At 47.0% G+C, this 25,089-nt stretch overlaps 1 protein-coding gene across 4 annotated transcripts in view; it reads right to left on the reverse strand.

Annotated features, from left to right (window-relative positions):
• Window positions 1–25,089, reverse strand: part of EHMT1 (euchromatic histone lysine methyltransferase 1) — a 153,068-nt gene that overhangs the window by 120,856 nt on the left and 7,123 nt on the right. The window contains exon 1 of one of the 4 annotated variants that reach the window (XM_066255582.1): window positions 4,164–4,185. The exons of 2 other annotated variants lie outside the window; for them this stretch is intronic. In XM_066255582.1, the coding sequence (XP_066111679.1) occupies window positions 4,164–4,166 (3 nt within the window). In that variant the 5' untranslated portion in view covers window positions 4,167–4,185. Of the gene's footprint in view, window positions 1–4,163; window positions 4,186–25,089 lie in introns of those variants that run through there. One more of the 4 variants, XM_066255581.1, reaches the window with a different exon arrangement.

Genomic DNA, 25,089 nt, shown 5'->3' on the forward strand with positions numbered 1-25,089 from the left:
CTGACTGCTGTTAACAGCTCAGGTGGCAAAGCACTGTTCATCACGGCAGACACGTTAGCTAGGATGGGAGACAACAGGTACACATGACAGACAGCGCACTCACCACATACTTCACAACTCGCAGAAAAGCAACAATCAGAACAGTCAGACAATTCCAAGAAGCTCAAAAAACCCCAAGTGTAATAAACTGAAGGGCACCCTCACATAATCAAACTGTTAAGACCAAAGACAGAGACTCCTGAATGCAGCAAGAGAAACAGCTTACACACAAGAAAGGGTCCTCAGATGGACAGCTGATTCTCAGCAGAAACCTCGGGGCCAGAAGCAGCAAGATGTTAAAAGAAAAAGACTGTCAACCAACAATCTTATACACACCCAAGTTTCTTTACAAATGAAGGAGAATTAAAACATTCCAAGATAGAGACAATCTCTCGCTGGCAGGCCCACCCTAGGAACTCCTTCAAGCTAAATGAGAGGACACTAGACAGGAGCTGAAATCCACATGAAGAAATAGCAAGCACCAGAAAAGGAACACATAGAAACAACATAACTGTATTTATGGTTGTAACTTTTTTTTCACCTGTATGGGCAACAAGCAGTAACTAAATCTGTGTGGATGAGCAGACAATGTATGAAGATGTATTGATACTTTGCATGAAAATAAGAACAGGTCAAAAGAAATGGAGCTAAAATAAGAGCAAATACTTAGTGTGCATTTTAATAAAACTGGTATTAAGATCATTATCAATAAACCTGACCTGAGGTTTCATAGTGGATGAAGCCTTGACCTGAAGTGCTAAGGTTGCCATTTGGCACCCTGGGCCTGCCCGGTCAAGGTACATACAGGAAACAACTACGAGTTGATGCTTCTCACTCCTCTCCCCACCTTTCTGTGTGTCTCTCTCTTTCCGCTCTCTAAAATGAATAAAATCTTTGTATTTTTCCAAAGCTGGAAACGGGGAGGCAGTCAGACAGACTCCCGCATGCGCCCGACCGAGATCCACCCAGCATGCCCACCAGGAGGCGATGCTCTGCTCATCTTGGGGCATCGCTCTGCCGCAATCAGAGCCATTCTAGCACCTGAGGCAGAGGCCACAGAGCAATCCTCAGCGCCCAGGCAAACTTTGCTCCAGTGGAGCCTTGGCTGCGGGAGGGGAAGAGAGAGACAGAGAGGAAGGAGAGGGGGAGGAGTAGAGAAGCAGATGGGCGCTTCTCCTGTGTGCCCTGGCCGGGAATCGAACCCGGGACTCCTGCACACCAGGCCGACGTTCTGCCACTGAGCCAACCGGCCAGGGCCAATAAAATCTTTTTTAAAAAAAGACTGTTATCAACTAAAATATTAAAAAGTAATCCCCAGGGAAACAAATAAACAAAAAATATAGTCAAACAAAAAGGGAATTAAAATGGTACACTAGGAAAGATCTACCGTATTTGACTCAAAAGAGGAAAGTAATGGAGAAACAAAGTAACAAAAAGACATAAGACAGAAAACAAACACCCAATAAACAATGTAAATCCTATCTTTTCAGTAATTACATTAAATGTAAATGGACTAAATATTCCAACTGAAAAGCAGAGACTGACGAAATGGATAAAAAAATATGGTCCAACTGTGGTGTACTAGCGACACACCTCAGATTGAAAAGCACAGAGATTAAAAGCAAAAAGCTAGGAAAAGGTCTACAATGCAAAAAGAAACCATAAGAGAACTGAAGTGGACAGACTGGGAAACAAATGCTGCTAGAGACAAGAAGGGATTTTTCATAATAAAAGGCTTAAAACAAAAGGTAGACATAACAACTATAAATACACATAAAACTAATAAGTCTCAGTGCATAAAGTAAAAACTGACAAAACTGGAAGGAAATGAAAATTCATCAGTAAGAGTTGGGAGATTCGAAAACCCTACTGTAGTAACTAATAGAATAACTTTAAAAAAAAACAAAACAGGAAGGATTAGGAAGACTCAACACCATAGCGCAAGACCACCTAACACAGGGAATAGCCCACCTAACAAGTACACATTCTATTCAGGCACTCAACAAACACTGCCCAAGAGAGAAGGTGACCTGAACCGTTAAAAAACTAACAAATTTAGCCTGACCTGTGGTGGCACAGTGGATAAAGCGTCGACCTGGAAACGCTGAGATTGCCTGTCAAAGCCCTGGGCTTGCCTGGTCAAGGCACATATAGGAGTTAATGCTTCCTGCTCCTCCCTCCCCCTTCTCTCTTTCTCTCTCTCTCTCTCACTCTCTCTCCTCTATAAAAATTAAAAAAAAAAAACTAACAAATTAGGTTCATCAGGTGGTAGAGCAGTAGATAGAGCATCAACCTGGGATGCTGAAGACCCAGGTTCAAAACCCCAAGGTTGCTAGCTTAAGTGTGGGCTCACCAGCTTGAGCATGGGATCATAGATATGATACCATGGTCACTAGCTTGAGCCCAAAGGTCACTGGCATAAAGCCCAAGGTTACTGGCTTGAAGCCCAAGGTCGCTGGCTTGAGCCATAGGTTGTGGCTTGAGCATGGGATCATGATCCCATGGCCACTGGCTTGAGCAAGGGATCACTGGCTTGGCTGAGACCCCCCAGTCAAGACACATATGAGAAGCAATCAATGAACAACTAAAGTGACACAGCTATGAATTGATGCTTCTCATCTCTCTCCCTTCTTATCTCTCTCTCAAAAATAAATAAATAAATAAATCACACCACCTGTGAAGTGCAATAAAGCAAAGTATAATAAAACTAGGTGTGCTTGCCTATATATGAAGATCTCCTACAATCAGTAACAAAAACACAACCAAATAAGAATGGGCAAAGGATTTGAACTTCTACAAAGAAAACATCTGAATGGCTGATAAGTTCATAAGGAGATGCTCAACTTCACTAATCATAGAAACAATGACATCACAATGAGGTGCCACCGCACACTACAGAAACACAGACAGGTCATTACTGCTGGCAAGGGCACGAGGCAACTGTAACTCACACACCCTGCGGGGGGGGGGGGTGGTAAAATCGTGCAGTCACCTGGAGAAACAATGACACATGGAGGTATCACAACCCAGCAATTCTAATACTAGGTACACACCCAGGAGAACTTACAGCAGAGGTCCACCCAGAAGCCTGTACTCGAAGAGACACAGCAGCATTATTCACAGTAAGCCAACAGTGCCATCAGCCCAAACGTCCACCTGCTGACAAACAGGTGAAGACAACATGCCATGTCCACACAACGAAATACTATTTGACCATAAAAAGGGACAAGGTGCTACAAGGTGCTACATGCTACAAGGTGGACACACCTTGGAAATGTGCTAAATGAAAGCAGACAGTCAAAAAGGCCACTTGTAAGATGATGGCCTTTATGGAAAGTGTCAGAATAGGCAAATCCGGAGACTGACACAGACCGGTGACTGCTGGGGACTGGAGGGAGGAAAGAAAAGGAGTGACTGCTAACAGGTGTGGGGTTTCCTTTTGCAGTGATGGAAATATTCGGGACTTCAATGGTGGTGATGGCCACACAACTCTGTGAATATAGGAAAAAATACTAAATTTACACTTTAAAATGTGGATTTCATGGTATGTGAATTCCATTTCAATAAAAAATGTGCATGCTCCTGGGCTGATACAGACTCGTCAGTGTGAGGACATCTGCAGACATAAAGTTCAGAAAAGTACCAAAGATGAGAGTCACCAGAGGGCCATTTCTCATGACTGTCATTAAGAACCCCATTAAGGTTATCCCTCCAAAAATTCCAATCTTCTGATTACTAGATGTGTATTACCAGGGAAAAAAGCAGTCGATAAAAAACTGTAGGCCCTGGCCGGTCAGCTCAGCAGTCAAGTGTTGACCTGGCGTGTGGATGTCTCAGTTCGATTCCCAGTCAGGGCACATAGGAGAAGCGCCCATCTGCTTCTCCACCCCTCCTCCTCTCACTTCTCTTTCTCTCTCTCTCTCTCTTCCCCCTCCCACAGAAGGAGAGAAGTCTGAACTTGAGATCAGGGAGAAAGTCAGTGTATAGAGAAGCACAAACAAAACAAAACAGCAGATTGCCAGAGCCTGGGCACGGTCCTCAAACAGGGTCTCCACCCAGGCCTCTGCATACACCCAGGGTCACTGCTGTCCTTACTTCCCCACACACAGACAATAAATGCTAACCATGTGAGGCTCCAACAGCTTTATAAAGGATACAGTGTGCCCACTGCCAGAGTGGGCTCCTAAAGAGTGAGACCCAGGCATTTTCCTACAGCCGCGTTAGGAGAAGGACCAAGACCAAGAGGAGGCTGGTGGTCCACCTGTTTCTGTCACACACATCTTTGAAGCAAAGTTGAGTGATCTGAAACAACAGAAGCCAGAAACACAAAAGATGAGGGACAAGCCCACCAGTCTGGTTGGTGTCTTGACCACACAGTACCAGGGACTGCTTTGCAGGATGGTCCCACAGTTCACAATAGATGGGCCCAAAAACAGAGATAGAAAACAGACAAAAAACAAGAAGCAGGGGTTACATGCTCCCTAGTGAGCTGTGCAGGAAGCCAGAAGACACCCATGTCCGAGGGGTGCCCACCCACCCTAGACTAGACTGGTTGAGTACACTCAGGACAGACCACCCCCAGTTTGCCGCTGAGATGGTTTACAAGTAGGAAGCTTGAGTCTAACTGCTTCTCTGACTTTATTTCTTATTGCTGTTGATTTTAGAAAGAGGAAAGAAGGGAGAGAAACATTGACTTGTTGTTTCATTTACTTATTAATTTATTTGTTAATTCTTGTATGTGCACTGACCAGGGATAGAACCCACAACCTTGGAGTATTGGGACAACACTTAACCCAACTGAGTTATCCAGCCAGGGCTGCTTCACTGACTTTTAAAGAGGTTTCTATGCCTGACCTGTGGTGGTACAGTAGATAAAGCATCGATTTGGAATGCTGAGGTCACTGTTTCAAAACCCTGGGCTTGCCTGGTCAAGGCACATACAAGAAACAACTACTACTATGAGTTGATGTTTCCTGCTCCTCCCCTCCACCTTTCTCCTTCTCTCTAAAAAAATCAATAAATAAAATCTTTAAAAAATAAATACAGGGTGTTGATAGTCCTATTTTCTGCTGCTTTGCTTAATATATAGTGTTTCCTTTATCCCTCCTACCTCAATGCCCCACTCATATTTCAGGCTGGGACCTACTCCTAATTTAGAGCTCTCTTTCCTCCTTTTGCCAACTTGTATTATGAATTTACCTTTGCCACCCAGTTTAGTGTATCCCAAGGTTCTCTTTACCAGGCCACAGTCGCAGAGCTCCAGGGAAAAGCAACCTGGTCTCAACTCTCCAGGCAGAGGAGAACAGAAGCTCCATATCCACGCATGCTGCAAATGGCTTTTTCCAGTCTACCTGAATCATTACCAGCTAGAAGCAGCGGTCATTGGGACTTGGACATGAGCTGCAAAGTATAGAATGGTGACAACAATTCCAGTGCCATGCAGACTTTTCCTGTGGGGAACTTTCCTGGACTCCTGCTCCCTGTGACAGCTCCTAACAGACTGAACTGTGGTTGGGTTGCATTTTTCAGGGATTTGGCATGGTGATGGGGCCAACTTGGACTTGGGGAACATGTTAAGGACACTAATCTTTTAGGGATTCTTGCTGTATTGGCCAAGAGTTTGCTTAAAGGCTTTTAATCACTGTAAAAAAAAATAGAGGACTGGATGAAGAAGATGGAGCACATATACACCATAGTATATTATTCAGCTAGGAGAAATGATGACATCGGATCACTTATAGAGGAATGGTGGAGTCTTGGTAGCATTGGGCGGGGTGAAATAAGCGAATCAGAAAAAAACAGGAACTGCAGGATTCCATAATTGGTGGGACATAAAAGCAAGACTAAGGCATGGACAGGAGTGTGGTGGCTATGGGGGTGGGGGGAGGGAAGGAGGGAGAGGGGGAGGGGGAGGGGTACAGAGAGAACTGGATGGAGGGTGGCGGAGGATGATCTCTCTTCGGGTGATGGGTATGCAACAGAACTAAATGACAAGATAACCTGGAAATGTTTTCTTTGAATGTATGTACCCTGATTTATTGATGTCACCCCATTAAAATAAAAATTTATTTATAAAAAATAAAAATAAAAAAAGAAAAAGAAAAAGAAAGAAAAAAAAGGAAAAAATAAATAAATAAATACAGGCCCTGGCCAGTTGGCTCAGCGGTAGAGCGTCGGCCTGGCGTGCGGGGGACCCAGGTTTGATTCCCGGCCAGGGCACATAGGAGAGGCGCCCATTTGTTTCTCCACCCCCCCCTCCTTCCTCTCTGTCTCTCTTTTCCCCTCCCACAGCCAAGGCTCCATTGGAGCAAGGATGGCCCGGGCGCTGAGGATGGCTCCTTGGCCTCTGCCCCAGGCGCTAGAATGGCTCTGGTCGCAACAGAGCAACGCCCCGGAGGGGCAGAGCATTGCCCCCTGGTGGGCAGAGTGTGGCCCCTGGTGGGCGTGCCGGGTGGATCCCGGTCGGGCACATGCAGGAGTCTGTCTGACTGTCTCTCCCCATTTCTAGCTTCAGAAAAATACCAAAAAAATAATAATAATAAATTTTAAATAAATAAATAAATACAGAGTTTTTACTTGATTGCTGTGCTGATACAAACCTCAATTGCCTGGCTACAACATTGGCAAGACACCACACTGCCTCCTTTTCCTCATCTGTGCAATTGAGGAATCGGGACAGGAACCCTGCCTGACTGATAGGGCTCTTGCAGACATTAAGGGGGAAACCCCACACAAATCACTTAGGAGAGTACTTGACTCTAATGCACACTGAAGGGAAAAAAAAAACCCAGAGGGCATCACCGTGAACATCCCACTCCCTGGTCTCAACCACATGAATAAATGGATCCTTGCTGGGGCAAAGATGGGGCCACCAGGTCACACAGGACTCCTGTCTGGAGAACTGAACTTGCCTGTCCGACGGCAGTGAACCAGGCACAGCAGCAGAAGCCAGCACGGCTCCTCTAGGCTGCAGTGCATCTACCCAACAAAACCCATGGCTAAAATTTCAACATCTCCACCCCCATTTTTGTTGGCTTTTTTTTGAGGTAGGGTACCCTAAAAAAGAGCTTCTGAAGTCTTCTGTGAATATTGAGGGGCCACCTGGGTTACACACTGGCCTTGTAAAACTAGTTGGCCTGCCTCCAAGTCAGTTAGTGTCTTTAAATGACGGATTCCCTTTCTCTCTCTAGAAAGGTGATAGGACCCTCCTGAGGGTCCTGGCTTACAGTTGCTATCTTGGTGTAACTAGATGGCTTACACAGACTGTTTCATTCCCTCTAGAAGGCGTATTAGGAAATGGTCCCTGTTCCAGGCTCCCTGGGAGGTGTTCAAGTCCCACATGGGATCAGTGGCCAGGACAGCGGTCACTCCTATAGGGTACTAGGGTTTGTCATATCCATGCCATTCCCAAACTGAACAGCAGCCCCTGTAATCTTGTCTCGTTTTCTCTTGTTTAGGGACTAAGGACTACAGCACTGTCCCTCTGGGTCAGATCAAAGTTTAGGGTTAGCCCCTGAAACTTGACTACGCACCTATCTAGGTATTCTGAGAATTTTCCTAAGTCCTGTTGGATGTCGTGTAAATCTTGCACAGAAAAGGGACATGTACTCTTACAGGAATCCCAATCGGTCCTGCTACTTCTTGTAAAGGGCAGGCTGGACAGGCCCTGCATATGGGGGAAGGAGGACCCGAGCCACAGCTTAGGGTCATTCCTGAGAGCCACAAAGACTTATATGTGTGAAATTTCTGTCCATTTCCCCCGGGAATGGCAAAATAGGTCTACCTGCAAGATAATATAAAAATGAATGGTGCCACTGCTCTGGCGAGATAGGTCAGTTGGTTAGTATTTTCCTGATTCACTAAGGCTGTGGGTTTGATCCTTGGTCAGGGCACATACAAGAAGCAACCAATGAATGCATAAATATGAACAAAAATCGATGCTTCTCTTCCCAACCTTTCTATCTCTCTTTCTAAAATCAATAAATAAAAAATAATGGTGTCGCCTGACCAGGTGGTGTTGCAGTGGATAAAGTGTTGCCTGGGACGCTGAGGTCCCACATTTGAAACCCTGAGATCACCGGCTTGAGCATGCGCTCACCAGCTTGTGTGGGACCACAGATACGATATCATGGTCACTGGCTTGAACAAGGGGTCACTGGCTCAGCTGGAGCCTCTGGTCAAGGCACATATGAGAAAGCAATCAATGAACAACTGAAGTGTCGCAAAGAAGAACTGATGCCTCGCATCTCTCTACCTTCCTGTCTGTCTGTCCCTATCTGTCATCTTACAACAGTAATAATAATAATCACAGTGGTGCCAAATTTCTCTGTTGCCCAATTTATACTGGGGCCAGGCCATGTTCCCAGCAGCCCTGGTCCTGTAAGAGCCCTAGTGGACAGCTGCCCCAGGAGGGAAGGGAGTGTCCGTTACGCTATCCCTGAGTCCCCATCAGAGTCGGAAATAAAGAGAAGATGGTTCCAGGAGAGTGGGAGGAGTTGAGGGAAGTCCATCAGCCCAGTTTCAGGGACTTATGGAATATACAGAAAAGGTGTTTTAAAAGACAAGGGACCCACCACTTGACCTGTGGTGGTACAGTGGGTGAAACGTCGACCTAGAATGCTGAGGTCACTGGCCCATCGAAACTATGGGCCTGCCTGGTCAAGGCACATGCGACAAGCTTCTGAACAACTAAAGAGAAGCAACTGTGAGTTGAAACTTCTCGCTCCCACCGCCTCCTCTCTCAATAAATAAAATCTTTAAAAAAAAATTAGACAGAGGACCTGGTAAGGATCCCAGCAGATACCAGTAACCTTTGTGTTTTAGTTGGCCAGCCAGACAGAGACAGCACCCAGGCCCTGGGGGCAAATCCTGCTGGCCTTCTCCAAGATCACACACTGCTGGTAGCCCTGGGTACGAAAGGGCACAGGAGCTGTAGAACACAGCCCTATACCAGGGTCAGGGAAGTAGAAAGGGAAACAGGAGGAATCAGGGATCTAAGGAGAGACGGTGAGAACAAGAACAGGGCTCTGATGGCTGTGAGTGTAGACAAAGAGCAGCAGCTGGCCAGAAGGGGGCTCACAGGCCAGTCAGACCAGTGCTTGTCACGGCCACTGGCTGAAGTCGGTCTAGCGCAGCCCTGAAGACCGGAGCACTGGGTAGCCCCCCTTTCTGTGTGGGCCTCGACAAGTCAGTTATTTAGTTACAGTTAAATTCGGACTCCCTATGGGGCTCCTGCATGTCCTGAGAGTTACCTTCTGACACCTCCACAGAGACTGTTAGTCACCTAAAAATAACTGAGATTCAAGCTGGAGGCAGAAAGCGCCCTTTTATCTCTGGAGCCAAACAAGTTCAGGTTCTCATTCATGTGGTAAAAGGTTTTGTTCAGACTCTCAGAAGACAATTAACGAACTGCTAGTATTCTCCCCTGGTTGCAGGTCCCAGGAAAGGAGACTAGAGCCTAAGGAGGCAGGAGTGGGGCGTGCTGGCCAGCGTGGGCTCAGGAAGTAGGTCACAGAGCAAAGGAGGAGTGCTTAGGTGTTCAGCCTGGGCCAACGGCTGCAGCCCACCCTCCCACCGCTCCCCCCGCCCGCCAACTGCTCCCCTTTGCCAGTCCCACAGGGACACTCAGAACTACGGGAGGAGTGTAAGTATGCACGCCTGGAGGAGAGCACGGGCCAGCTTCAGAGGGGGACTGCCGAGAACAGCGAGGACAACCCGAGTCACAGCACCGTATGTTGGTGGCGAAAAGGCGCCCAGTGTCAGACCTCAGTTCAGCAGCTTCACTGCTCAAGCCACAGCTAAGAAAGAGCTAGAGCCATGACCCACACTCAAAGAGAAAGTTTACTCAGAAAGTCAGAGGTAGAAGAAAAGGGCTCAGGAACCAAATTAGAGGCAAAAGAAGGCCCCTGGAGCTCAGGATGAAAGAGATGCACACCTCCAGAGACACAAGAGAGGAAAAGCGCGGCCACACACTGGACGTCAGAGAGCACAGGCACCACCCCAACTTTTCACTGTCAACAGAGCACACCGCACTGGATCACGTGCCCAACACTCCACCAGGGATCCCACCAGCTCTGCACACAGCCTCTCCCCCATCCCTGTGCTACGACACTACCTGCTTGGTCAAGCCCCCGCCCCCCCCCAACCATGGTGCTAATTCCAGTGCTTCTCCTGTAGCCCCAACCCCCTCTCCGCCACTGTGGTCCCCACATGTCCAAACACTATGCCACGCTCAAGCAACGACGGTGGAGGGAAAGACCAGAGGACACAATCATCTGAACACCTTCCTGAGCCAGACACTCACATGTGTTGTCACCACAACCTGTGAGGAGAGAGAAGACCAACAGAAGCTGCGTCACATGCCACAGGGAAGTGGTGAGGCTGGCAGGTGAGCCCCAACTGCCAGGAAAACGGCCCACGATCTCCCCACGACATCTCATTTAAATTCTAAGACTCTCGACCACAACGTCATTAAGGCACAGACGGTCAAACCTGTCATCCACCTTTCCCTTCCCACCTCATCACCAGTTACATGGAGAAAACAGCCTGTGCAAATGGCCTGAACACATCTGCAAACTACTGAGTGACCTTCCAGCTATTCACCAATGCTAACAGGGGACATACTAAGGCAGTGGTCAACAAACTCATTTGTCAACGGAGCCAAATATCAACAGTACAATGATTGAAATTTCTTTTGAGAGCCAATTTTTTTTTTTTTTTGTATTTTTCTGAAGCTGGAAACGGGGAGGCAGTGAGACAGACTCCCGCATGCGCCCGACCGGGATCCACCCGGCATGCCCACCAGGGGGGGACGCTCTGCCCATCCAGGGCTTCGCTCTGTTGCGACCAGAGCTACTCTAGCGCCTGAGGCAGAGGCCACAGAGCCATCCCCAGTGCCCAGGTCCTTTGCTCCAATGGAGCCTTGGCTGCGGGAGGGGAAGAGAGAGACAGAGAGGAAGGAGAGGGGGAGGGGTGGAGAAGCAGATGGGCGCCTCTCCTGTGTGCCCTGGCCGGGAATCGAACCCAGGACTTCCGCACGCCAGGCCGACAAGAGCCAAATTTTTTAAACTTAAACTATAAGGGTAGGTACATTCCTTATCAAGGTAGCGCCTGCATGTGGTATTTTATGGAAGAGCCACACTCACGGGGCCAGAAAGCCGCATGTGCCTCACGAGCCGCGGTTTGCCAACCAGGGAACTAAAGCATCAATACAAAGCAGTCCTCTAGATCAGTGGTCCCCAACGCCTGGGCTGCGGACTGGTACCAGTCCGTGGGCCATTTGGTACCAGTCCGCAGAGAAAGAATAAATAACTTACATTATTTCCGTTTTATTTATATTTAAGTCTGAACAATGTTTTATTTTTTTTTTGATGTTTTATTTTTTTTAAATGACCAGATTCCCTCTGTTACATCCATCTAAGACTCACTCTTTTTTTTTTCCTTTTCTTTTTTTTGTATTTTTCTGAAGCGGGAAACAGGAAGAGACAGTCAGACAGACTCCCGCATGCGCCCGACCGGGATCCACCCAGCACGCCCACCAGGGGGCGATGCTCTGCCCTCCGGGGAGTCGCTCTGTTGCGAACAGAGCCACTCTAGCACCTGGGGCAGAGGCCAAGGAGCCATCCCCAGCGCCCGGGCCATCTTTGCTCCAATGGAGCCTCGGCTGCGGGAGGGGAAGAGAGAGACAGAGAGGAAGGAGAAGGGGAGGGGTGGAGCAGATAGGCGCTTCTCCTGTGTGCCCTGGCCAGGAATCGAACCCAGGACTTCTGCACGCCAGGCCAACGCTCTACCACTGAGCCAACCGGCCAGGGCCTAAGACTCACTCTTGATGCTTGTCTCGGTCACGTGATACACCTATCTGTCCCACCCTAAAGGCTGGTCCATGAAAATATCTTCTGACATTAAACCAGTCCATGGCCCAAAAAAGGTTGGGGACCACTGCTCTAGAGCAGGGATTGGGAACCTATGGCTCGCGAGCCAGATGTGGTTCTTTTGATGGCTGCATCTGGCTTGCAGACAAATCTTTAATTAAAAAAATGTTGCCCTGGCCGGTTGGCTCAGCGGCAGAGCGTCGGCCTAGCGTGCGGAGGACCCGGGTTCGATTCCGGCCAGGGCACACAGGAGAAGCGCCCATTTGCTTCTCCACCCCTCCGCCGCGCTTTCCTCTCTGTCTCTCTCCTCCCCTCCCGCAGCCGAGGCTCCATTGGAGCAAAGATGGCCTGGGCGCTGGGGATGGCTCTGTGGCCTCTGCCTCAGGCGCTAGAGTGGCTCTGGTCGCAACATGGCGACGCCCAGGATGGGCAGAGCATCGCCCCCTGGTGGGCAGAGCGTCGCCCCTGGTGGGCGTGCCGGGTGGATCCCGGTCGGGCGCATGCGGGAGTCTGTCTGACTGTCTCTCCTTGTTTCCAGCTTCAGAAAAATGAAAAAAAAAAAAAAATGTTAAAAATATAAAACATTCTCATGTATTACAATCCATTCATTTCCTACCACTCATGTTCATGGTTGTGGGTGGCTGGAGCCAATCACAGCTGTCCTCCAGGACAAAACCAAATTTTTATTGGATAATGCATAACATACATGGGTCGTTGTGAGGTCAGGAAGTAAACTTCCCTCCTTTTAATCAAGTAATCAGCTAGCTAATTGAAGAAATCCTTTTGATGAAGAAGATGGCTAAAAGAAAAAAAGATGAGGAGTATCGTACTTTTCAGCAGGAATAGACAGAGGAATTCGCCTTTGTGGAGAGAGCAGGTTCTGCAGTGTGTCTAATATGCAATGATAAAATTGCATCGATGAAACGGTCAAATATAAAGCGGCATTTCAACACATGCCATACTACACTTGCATAGAAATAATCCAGCAGAAGACAGCAGGGAGAAAGCATGTCAAGAGCTACTGTGCAGAGTGCAAGCTAGTCAGCAGCAACTCCGTGTTTGGACCCAACAAGGTGACTGGAATTTGGCTAGCTTTGCTGGTGCTTTAGCAATTGTGAGAAACAGAAAGCCATTCACAGATGGGGAGTATGCCAAAACATTCATGCTTGATGTTGCCAATGAACTTTTTTGACGACTTTTCGGATAAAGACAAGATAAATGAATAAAAGACATGCCTCTGTCAGCAAGAACTGTTCACGATCGTACCATCATGATGGCAAATCAAATTGAGGCAACACAAGTGAAGGGCATAAATGCAGTACCATTCTTTTCTCTCGCTTTGAATAAGTCAACAGACGTAAGCCATTTATCCCAGTTCAGCGTGATTGCAAGGTATGCTGTCGGTGACACACTACATGAGGAAAGTCTTGCTGTTTTGCCTACGAAAGAGACAAGAGGGGAGGATTTGTTCAAGTCTTTCACTGAGTTCACTAAACAAAAAATCTACTGATGGATAAACTTATTTCGGTGTGTACTGATTGTGCTCCGTGCATGGTGGGGAAAAAGAGGATTCGTAGCGCTTCTTCGTGAACATGAAAAGAGACCCAACCTAAGTTTTCACTGCATCCTACATCAGGAGGCGCTTTGTGTTCAGATGTGTGGTGAGCAGCTTGGTGAGGTGATGTCGCTGGTCATTCGGGTGGTCAACTTTATTGTTGCCCGAGCTTTAAATGATTGCCAGTTTAAAACACTGCTGGATGATGTTGGGAATAATTATCCCGGTCTGCTTCTGCACAGCAATGTGTGTTGGTTGTCAAGAGGAAAGGTGCTCAACCGTTTCACGGCTTGTCTGAGCAAACTCCGGACTTTTCTTGAAATGAAAAACGTCGAGCATCCTGAGTTAGCTAACATTGAGTGGCTCCTGAAGTTGTTCTATCTCGTGGACATGACTGAACATCTGAACCAGCTCAATATGAAAATGCAAGGCGTTGTACAGTCTTATCTCTTCCACAAGCAGTGTTTGCATTTGAAAACAAGCTGGAACTCTTCATCACCGACATTGAAACAAGTTGTTTACTACACTTTGAAAAACTGGGAGAGTTTAAAGATGCATGCACAGCAAGTGACCCTGCTCAACATCTTGATCTCCAGCAGCTAGTGGACTTCACATCTAATCTTCTGCAGTCATTCAAAGCGCACTTTGGAGAATTTCATGAGCGCACTCGTCTTTTTAAGTTCATCGCTCATCCACATGAGTGCGTGCAGTGGACAACGCCGACCTGAGTTACATCCCCGGTGTCTCCGTCAGAGATTTTGAGCTACAAGCTGCTGACCTGAAGGCCTCAGACATGTGGGTGAATAAGTTCAAGTCACTGAATGAAGATTTGGAAAGACTTGCACGACAGCAAGCAGAGTTGGCGAGCAAACACAAGTGGGGAGAAATGTAAAAACTTCAACCCGCGGACCAGTTGATTGTCAAAACTTGGAGCGCGCTGCCTGTCACAAACCACACACTGCAGCGTGTGAGTATTGCTGTACTGACAGTGTTTGGCTCTACGTATGCATGTGAGTAGTCTTTCTCACATCTAAAGAACGTTAAGACAACCTATGATCATGTTTAATAGATGGAAGTCTCAACACCTGCATGAAGCTTAACCTCACCACGTATCAACCAGTCTACAAAGCCATCAGCAAAACCATGCAGCATGAGAAGTCTCATTAATGGTAAAAAGTACTTTATTCATCATTGGTTAGCAACAGCATAACAACGTTATTAAAAAGAATTCAGAGACTTATTGTACTTTAAAAGTGTTGGTCTTACATAAAATGCACACATTTACTTGTATTTTTTGTTAAATATATTGTATGGCTCTCACGGAATTACATTTTAAAATATGTGGCGTTCATGGCTCACTCAGCCAAAAAGGTTCCCGACCCCTGCTCTAGAGCCTCACACATATGGTTCTCATCTATAAAGGGACACTACCAGGCAGGGGGAAGGAGGTATCTCCAGGAGGTGACACTGGTTCAAGTGCAATCCACACAGAAGAGGATGAATCCTGGTATCTATACCTCACAGCACACACAATAACTGACTGCAGAAAATGCAAACTGAACCCGAAACAGCCATAACAAAGATGAGAGTGAAAATACATGAAACAAAACAGAAACACAGCCCTGGCCGGTTGGCTCAGCGGTAGAGCGTCGGCCTAGTGTGCAGAGGACCCGGGTTAGATTCCCGGCCAGGGCACACAGGAGAAGCGCCCATTTGCTTCTCCACCCCTCCACCGTGCCTTCCTCTTTGTCTCTCTCTTCCCTTCCCGCAGCCAAGGCTCCATTGGAGCAAAGATGGCCTGGGCACTGGGGATGGCTCTGTGGCCTCTGCCTCAGGCGCTAGAGTGGCTCTGGTCGCAACATGGCGACGCCCAGCATGGGCAGAGCATCGCCCCCTGGTGGGTAGAGCATCGCCCCCTGGTGGGCGTGCCGGGTGGATCTTGGTCGGGCGCATGCGGGAGTCTGTCTGACTGTCTCTCCCTGTTTCCAGCTTCAGAAAAATGCAAAAAAAAAAAAAAAAAAAAAAAAACCAGAAACATAGAGAATACCAACAAAACTGAAAGTGAAGGCCCTGGCCAGTCAGCTCAGTCGGTTAGAGAGAGCATCGTCCTGAAACACCAAGGTTGCAGGTTCAATCCCTGGTCAGGTCCCAGTGGAAGCAACCAATGTTTGCACAATTAAGTGGAGCAACAAATGAATGCTTCCTCCCCTCCCTTCCTCTGTCTTTCTAAAATCAATCAATTAAAAAAAGCTGACTCTGAAGAGACAATAAATTGGACAAAATGTGAGCTCAACAGACCAGGAAGAAAAAAGATATTGAAAAGAAATTAAAGAAGACCTAAGTAGAGAGCAAGACATCCTGTGTTTATGGACTGAAAGACTTAGTATCACTAAGAGAATAAAACTCCTCCAAAGTGATCTACAAGATCAATGTAGTCCCTGTCAAAATCATAAGCAACTTTTTCTACAGCTATGGACAAGCTAATCCTAAAACCTAAATGGAATTGCAAGGGACCCAGAAGAGCAAAACAAAGCTGCTGGACCCATACCTCCCAACTTCAAACCTTACCACAAAGCTACGGTAACCAAGACAGTGTGGTCCTGGCCTACAGACAATATAAACCAGTGTGCTAGAATTCAGTCCCAAAATGAGTCCCAGCACTTATGTTCAACTTATTTACATCCAAGGTGTCAAGACAATTCAATGTGGAAAGAACAGTTTTTTCAACCAATGGTGCTAAGAAAACAACTGGATTTCCACATGCAAAAGAATAAAACTGGCCTGACCAGGCCCTGGCTGGTTGGCTCAGTGGTAGAGCGTCAGCCTGGCGTGTGGAAGTCCCGGGTTTGATTCCCGGCCAGGGCACACAGGAGAAGCATCCATCTGTTTCTCCACCCCTCCCCCTCCCCTTCCTCTCTGTCTCTCTCTTCCCCTCCGGCATCCAAGGCTCCATTGGAGCAAAGTTGGCCCGGGCGCTGAGGATGGCTCTATGGCCTCTGCCTCAGGCGCTAGAATGGCTCTGGTTGCAACAGAGCGACGTCCTAGATGGGCAGAGCGTCGCCCCCTGGTGGACTTGCCAGGTGGATCCCGGTCGGGCGCATGCAGGAGTCTGTCTGACTACCTCCCCATTTCCAACTTCAGAAAAATAAAAAAAATAAAAACAAACAAACAAAAACTGGCCTGACCAGACAGTGGCGCAGTGAATAGAGCATTGGACTGGGACACAGTAGGACGCAGTTGGACCCAGGTTCGAAACCTCGAGGTCACTGGCTTGAGCGCAGGCTCATCCAGCTTGAGTGTGGGATCATAGACATGATCCCATGATCACTGGCTTGAGCCCAAAGGTCACTGGCTTGAAGCCCAAGGTCACTCACTCTGCTATAGCCCCCCTGTCAAGGCACATATGAGAAAGCAATCAATGAACAACTAAGGAGCCACAATGAAGAATCAATGCTTCTCATCTCTTTCCCTTCCTGTCTGTCTGTCCCTATCTGTCCCTCTCTCTGTCACTCTGGCAAAAAAAAAAAGAAAAAAGAATAAAACTGGACCCTATCTCTTTCCATATATAAAAATTATGTCAAAATGGATCCTAAACAAAAGTATAAGAGATAAAACTACAAAACTAGAAGAAAAGCACAACTTCATGACATGAGATTTGTCAATAGACTATTGTACCAAAAGCACAAGCAAAAAAAAGAAAAAGATAAATAAACTGGATTTTATCAAAATGAGAAACCTATGTACTTCAAAAAACACTATCAACAAAGAGACAAGCTACAGAATTAGAGAAAATATTTGCTAATCGTGTATCTATAAGGAATTTGTATCTACAATCTCCAAGATGTAAAATACTTTTACAACTCAAAAACAAAAAGGCAATCCAATTGAAATGGATAATGGATTGCTACAAATATTTCTGTAAAAAAGATATACAACTAGCCAATGAGCAAATAAAATTCTCAACATCATTAGTCATTAGAAAGCTCCAAATCAAAGCTGCTGAGACACAACTTCATACCCACCAGCATGGTTATGATAAAAAAGGTAAGGATGAGTATTGGCTATAAAGTGGAGAAACTGGAACCCTCATGCACCCCTGGTAGGAATGTAAAACTCTACAGCTGCTGTGGAGAACAGTGTGGCAGTTCCTCAAAAAAGTTACTACATGTCCAGCAATTCCACTCCTAGGTACACACATTCAAAATGCCAAGTACTTCAGTTGGTTAGAGCATTGTCCCAATACACCAAGTTTGAGGGTTCAATCCTCAGTCAGGGCACAAACAAGAGTCAACCAATGAATGCATAAATAAGTGGAACAACAAATTGATGTTTCCCTCTTTCTCCTCCCCCCACCTTCCTCTCTCTCTCAAATCAATCAATTTAAAAACAAATAAATGAAACCTGACCGGTAGTGGTGTAGTAGATAAGAACACTGACCTGGGACTTCAATGACCTCGAAACTCCGAGGTTGCAAGCTTTAGCACAGGGTCACTAGCTCGAGTTTGGAATCATCGACATGATCCCATGGTCACTGGCTTGAGCCCAAGGTCACTGGCTCAGCTGGAGCCCCCTCCCTCCAAGCATATATGAGAAGCAATCAATGAACAACTAAAGTGACACAACTACAAGTTGATGTTTCTTATCTCTCTCCCTTCCTCTCTCTCTCACTCTTAAAAAATAATAAATATATGAAAACACTTGTCCATGAATGTCCATAGCAGCATGATTCATAACAGCCAACAAAAGAAAACAACGGATAAATGGATAAACAAAACAGTCTCTCCATACAATGTAATATCATTCATCCGTATAAAAAATATATATAACCCCACCAATAAAACACAAAAGTTCAAAGAGGTACCTCCCAAAAGTGGCTGAACAAAATAACCAAAAAAGGCATACTAGCATATCATTAAACACACCACACATCTATCAGAACAGCTAAAAAGAAAAGGACAAACAAAACCAGATCCAGCAAGGATTTGGAGCAATGGTCGCCTCTTACCCTTGTGATGTGGCCCTGCCACTCTGGATGCACACGCACATTCGCGTGGCTCAACATGCCCACTCTCAGGTATACCCTGACGGAAATGTGGGCCTGTCTTCCAAAATGGCTTGAGCTCCAAAACTGGAAAAACTTAACTATCCACAGAAAGACAGTACAGTGAAGAAGTGGTGCTATACTCAGACAACAGAACACTACACGGTAGAGAAGGAACTGACCAGTATGCAGCAACACTGAATCTTACCATCATGCTGATGGAAATAAGGCAGACACCAGTGTACATTGTATGACAGCCTTTATAGCAAGTTCACAATCAGCAAAACTAACCATGCCATCAGAGGCTGAGAAAGCAGTTAGCCCTGGGGAAGTACAGCGGTTCTGGTAATGTCCCCTGCTTGGTCTAGGTACTAGAGACGTACAAAAACACACACATAACATGTGCATTTCAACAGTCACACAGTAAAAGAATTTCCTCCCAAATTACAATCTTCGTGCTTTCGTTAAATGTTTTATTGTTACTGAGCCTTAAGGGACAGTGACAGCTACTGCAGGATCATGACAGGTGCTGGCAGACCACTGCTATCAGAGAAGGTGCAGAGAAGGGCCAGAGGTGGGGTGCAGTTGACCATTCACTGACTCATGTAACGACTGGGATTTTATTCCACCCTCATGTTCAAGAAGCTCAGGACACAGGCAAACAGGAAGTCAGAGGAAGCCACTAGGACACCCTGAAGCCTAAATGCTAAGGGAATCTGGAATCCGATAGGGAGGAGAGGACCTGGACTCCACGATAGAAATCACCTTAACAACCAGCTTAACAAACCATTTTCCCACTAACAGGACAGAGTGCCCTCTGGGCCCATCTTAGGCTAACGCCTCCCAGAAGGCGATGGCTGTCAGGTGCTTTACCTGTAGATCCAGAATCCGCCCCTCCTCTCCCACAGGAGCTGCACTTGATGGTAACAACCCAATCTTTCCTTGTAGAAGTATTTCAGTTAATAAGTGTAGAAAGACTCCCATTTTGCAATCTCTGATGAATTAATGGCTCTGAGCAATAAATATCAATGATTGTTAACATCACAGAGTGAGTTAAACAGACTTATTATGCCTGGTTAAAAAAAACTCAATACCAGTTACAACCCATTCTTGCTAGAAATGTTTTAAAGACAAACCAACATTGATGGAGCCTCTAGACCTGGACTGTCCAACCAAATCATCATGTAAGCCACAAGCTGAGCCACGTACATAATTTTAAGTTTCTTAGTAACCACATTTTTTTTAAAAAGAATTAAAAACACAAATAACTTTTAATAATATTTAACCCAATACATCCAAAATATGATGTTTCCACAGGCCATCGGTATTTTCAAGAATTAATGTGACACATCACATTCCTTTTTTCCCATTAAGTCCTTCTTCTAACTCCTGTGTATCTGGCCTTTTATATCTCAGTTCACACCAAGCACACAGGTCAGTCCCTCGAGAGCCACAGGCTACCACACTGGAAAGCGGCACTCTAGGACTCAAGCAGCAATGACAGGAAATGTAGAGGAGAGAGGTGCATGTCAACACATCGTAAGAACAAGAACACAATCAGTGCCCTCGCCAGATAGCTCGGTTGGTTAGAGCAGTGGTCCCCAACCTTTTTTGGGCCACGGACCAGTTTAATGTCAGAAAATATTTTCACGGACCAGCCTTTAGGATGGGACAGATAAATGTATCACGTGACTGAGACAAGCGTCAAGAGTGAGTCTTAGACGGATGTAGCAGAGGGAATCTGGTCATTTTTTAAAAATAAAACATCGGCCTGACCAGGAGGTGGCGCAGTGGATAGAGCATCAGACTGGGATGCAGAGGACCCAAGTTCGAGACCCTGAGGTTGCCGGCTTGAGCATGGGCTCATCTGGTTTGAGCAAAAAGCTCACCAGCTTGGACCCAAGGTCACTGGCTCGAACAAGGGGTTACTCGGTCTGCTGAAGGCCCATGATCAAGGCACGTATGATAAAGCAATCAATGAACAACTAAGGTGTTGCAACATGCAACGAAAAACTAATGACTGATGCTTCTCATCTCTCCGTTCCTATCTGTCTGTCTCTGACTCTCTGTCTCTGTAAAAAATAAATAAATAAATAAATAAATAAATAAATAAATAAATAAAACATCGTTCAGACTTAAATATAAATAAAATGAAAATAATGTAAGTTATTTATTCTTTCTCTGCGGACCGGTACCAAATGGCCCACAGACCAGTACCGGTCCGTGGCCCGGGGGTTGGGGACCACTGGGTTAGAGCATCGTCCCAAAGCACAGAGATTGCTGGTTCGATCCCTGCTCTGGGCACATACAGGAACAGATCAATGTTCCTGTCTCTCTCTCTTCCCCCACCCGGCATCCTCTCTCTCTAAGATCAATAAGATAAACATTAAAAAAAATAATAACATAATCAGCAAAATTAAGGTTATGAGAATCTTTGTGACAAATGAACCACAATTATCTTCAAAACTTAATTGCAGCCCTGGCCAGGTAGCTCAGTGGGTTCGATCATCGTCTTGACACACCAAGGTTGCAGGTTTGATTCCCAGTCAGGGCACATACAACAATCAGCCAATGAATGCATGAATGAGTGGAACAAGTCAGAGTTTCTATGTGTGTATGTGTGTGCGCGCACGCACACATCTTTCCAATCTCCAAAAAAAAAAAAAAATCAACAAATTTAGAAAAATTTTTTTAAGAATCAACCAATGGCTACATGGAAGGGTGAAACAAATCAACGTCTCTTTTACTCTCTGTCTCAAATCAATCAATAATTTTTTTAAAAAACTTAATTACACCTGACCAGGCAGTGGCACAGTGGATAGAGTGTTGGCCTGGGCCACTGAGGACCCAGGTTCAAAACCCTGAGGTTGGCCTGACCTGTGGTGGCACAGTGGGATAAAGTGTCGACCTGGAACACTGAGGTCGCCGGTTCGAAACCTTGGGCTTGCCTGGTCAAGGCACATATGGGAGTTGATGCTTCCTGCTCCTCCCCCTTCTCTCTCTCTCTGTCTCTCTCACTGCTCTCTCTCTAAAAAATCAATAAATAAAAAAATATTAAAAAACAAAAAAACCCTGAGGTTGCCAGCTTGAGCACAGGCTCATCTGGCTTGAGTAAGGGATCATAGACATGATCCAACAGTTACTGCCTTAAGCCCAAAGGAGGTCGCTGGCTTGAGCAAGGGGTCACTGGCTCTGCTATAGCCTCCCCCCCCCCACACACACACACACCATCCCCATCAAGGCATGTATGAGAAGCAATCACTGGGCCTGACCTGTGGTGGCAGAGTGGATAAAGCATCAACCTGTAATGCTGAGGTTACCAGTTCAAAACCGTGGGCTTGCCTGACCAGGCAGTGGCGCAATGAGTAAAGCGTCGGCCTGGGACGCAGGGCACCCAGGTTCGAAACCCCAAGGTCACCAGCTTAAGCGCAGGCTCACCAGCTTGAGCGCGGGGTTGCTGGCTTCAGCCCAAAAGTCGCTGGCTTGAGCAAGGGGTCACTCTGTCTGCTGTAGACCCCCAGTCAAGCACATGTGAGAAAGCAATCAATGAACAACTAAGGTGCCACAACGAAGAATTGATGCTTCTCATCTCTCTTCCTTCCTATCTGTTTCTCTCTCTGACTCTGTCTCTGTCAAAAAAAAAACAAAAACCCTGGACTTGCCTGGTCAAGACACATAGGGGCCCTGACCAGGAGGTGGCGCAGTGGATAGAGCGTCGGACTGGGATGCAGAAGGACCCAGGTTCAAGACCCCGAGGTCGCCAGCTTGAGCATGGGCTTATCTGGTTTGAGCAAAAATTCACCAGCTTGGACCCAAGGTCGCTGGCTCGAGCAAGGGGTTACTCAGTCTGCTGAAGGCCCGCAGTCAAGGCACATATGAGAAAGCAATCAATGAACAACTAAGGTGTGACAACGAAAAACTGATGATTGATGTTTCTCATCTATCTCCGTTCCTGTCTGTCTGTCCCTATCTATCCCTGTCTCTGACTCTTCCATGTCTCTGTTAAAAAAAAAAAAAAAAAAAGTAGAAGCTGACTGTGAAAATAAAATGATTAAAGAAAAAGCTTGACCAGGCGGTGGCGCAGTGGATAGAGTGTTGGACTGGGATGCAGAGGACCCAGGTTCGAGACCCCAAGGTTGCCAGCTTTAGCGCAGGCTCATCAGGTTAGAGCAAAAGCTCATCAGCTTGGACCCAGGGTCGCTGGCTTGAGCAGGGGGTTACTCGGTCAGCTGTGGTCCCACGGTCGAGGCACATGTGAGGGGGCAATCGGTGAGCAACTGAGGTGTCACAGGGCGCAGCGAAGGGCTGGTGATTGATGCTTCTCATTTCTCCATTCCTGTCTGTATGTCCCTGTCTGTCCCTCTCTCTGACTCTCTGTCTCTGTAAAAAAAAAAAGAGGCCCTGGCTGGTTGGCTCAGCGGTAGAGTGTCGGCCTGGCGTGCGGGGGACCCGGGTTCAATTCCCGGCCAGGGCACATAGGAGAAGCGCCCATTTGCTTCTCCACCCCCCCTCCTTCCTCTCTGTCTCTCTCTTCCCCTCCCGCAGCCAAGGCTCCATTGGAGCAAAGATGGCCCGGGAGCTGGGGATGGCTCCTTGGCCTCTGCCCCAGGCGCTAGAGTGGCTCCGGTGGCGACACAGCGATGCCCTGGAGGGGCAGAGCATCGCCCCCTGGTGGGCAGAGCGTTGCCCCTGGTGGGAGTGCCGGGTGGATCCCGGGTCGGGCGCATGCGGGAGTCTGACTGTCTCTCCCCGTTTCCAGCTTCAGAAAAATACAAAAGAAAAAAAAAAAAAAAAAAAGATACATAGGGGAGTTGATGCTCCCCTCCCTTCTCTCTCTCTCTCCTCTCTAAAATGAATATTTTTTTTTAAAATAGAAGCAATCAATGAACAACTAAAGTGCCACAACTACAAGTTGATGCTTCTCATCTCACTCCCTTTCTGTCTGTCTCTCTCTCTCTCTCAAAAATAAATAAATAACTTAATTGCAAGAGAAATATAAAGACATGGAAATCACTGAGATTTAAAACTATCAAGGGCAATGAACAAGCTATACTTTGTTCCTAATTTTAAATGAAATAAGAAATCTAAACAGTGACTGGATTTTTTTTTTTTTTTTTGTATTTTTCTGAAGCTGGAAATGGGGAGAGACAGTCAGACAGACTCCCGCATGCGCCAGACCGGGATCCACCCAGCACGCCTAGCAGGGGGCAACACTCTGCCCACCAAGGGGCAATGCTCTGCCCCTCCGGGGCGTCGCTCTGTTGCGAACAGAGCCACTCTAGCGCCTGGGGCAGAGGCCAAGGAGCCATCCCAGCGCCCGGGCCATCTTTGCTCCAATGGAGCCTCGGCTGCGGGAGGGGAAGAGAGAGACAGAGAGGAAGGAGAGGGGGAGGGGTGGAGAAGCAGATGGGCGCTTCTCCTGTGTGCCCTGGCCAGGAATCGAACCCGGGACTTCTGCACACCAGGCCGACGCTCTACCACTGAGCCAACCAGCCAGGGCTAACTGGATATTTTTTAACTGAAACAGGAACATTAACTGAAATAGTCACAGATGAAATATAGTATGTCTAAAACTGCTTCAAAGTAACTGAGGAGGACGGGGAGACTAGCCATGAGAAAGGTACTGCTGATGCAGGGGACAGGTACAAGGACCTCATTCTCACTGCATCTGCATCTAAACAAGTCTGAAAAGTTCCATAAATACAAAACACCTACAAATGCACTGGCTTGCATGTGCTCCATAATTATGCTGCCGGTGGTCTACCAAGGGAAGTAAGTGGCTAGGAACAAAGGAGAGAGATGTTGCACTTCATACTCTTGTATACCGTATTTCCTCAAGTATAAGACACTCCAATGTATAAGACGCACCTTAATTTGGGGGCCCAAAATTTGAAAAAAAATGCATTGCATCAAGTTTGGGGGTTTTGTATTTTTCCAAAGTGAGAAGGGGAGGAGCGCAGACAGACTCCCGCATGCACCCGACCAAGATCCACCCGGCATGCCCACCAGGGGGCAATGCTCTGCCCATCTGGGGTGTTGCTCTGTTGCAACCAGAGTCATTCCAGCGCCTGAGGCGGAGGCTATGGAGCCATCCCCAGTGCCCGGGCCAACTTTGTTCCAATGGAGCCTTGGCTGCAGGAGGAGAAAGAGAGACAGAGAGGGAGGAGAGGGAGAGGGTGGAAAAGCAGATGGGCATCTCTCTTGTGTTGCCCTGGCCAAGAATGGAACCTGGGACTTCTACATGCCATGCCGAGGCTCCACCGCTGAGCCAACTGGCCAGGGCCTACATCAAGTTATTGAACTCAAGTTTTATTCATCATAAAATTCATACAACTCCTCATAACTGTCAAAACTCCTATCCATTAGCTTGTCATCATCTGTGTCTGATAACAAATCACTGTCTTCATGTATCAATATACAATGAGCACAAAAACAAGTGCAGCCTGACCTGTGGGGGCGCAGTGGCTAAAGAGTCAACCTGGAACTCTGAGGTAGCCAGTTCAAAACCCTGGGCTTTGCTGATCAATGCACATATGGAAGTTGATGCTTCCTGTTCCTCCCCCCTTCTCTCTCTCTCTCCTCTC

The sequence above is a fragment of the Saccopteryx bilineata genome, chromosome 2 (genome assembly GCF_036850765.1).
Source record: "Saccopteryx bilineata isolate mSacBil1 chromosome 2, mSacBil1_pri_phased_curated, whole genome shotgun sequence".
Classification (NCBI taxonomy): domain Eukaryota; kingdom Metazoa; phylum Chordata; class Mammalia; order Chiroptera; family Emballonuridae; genus Saccopteryx; species Saccopteryx bilineata.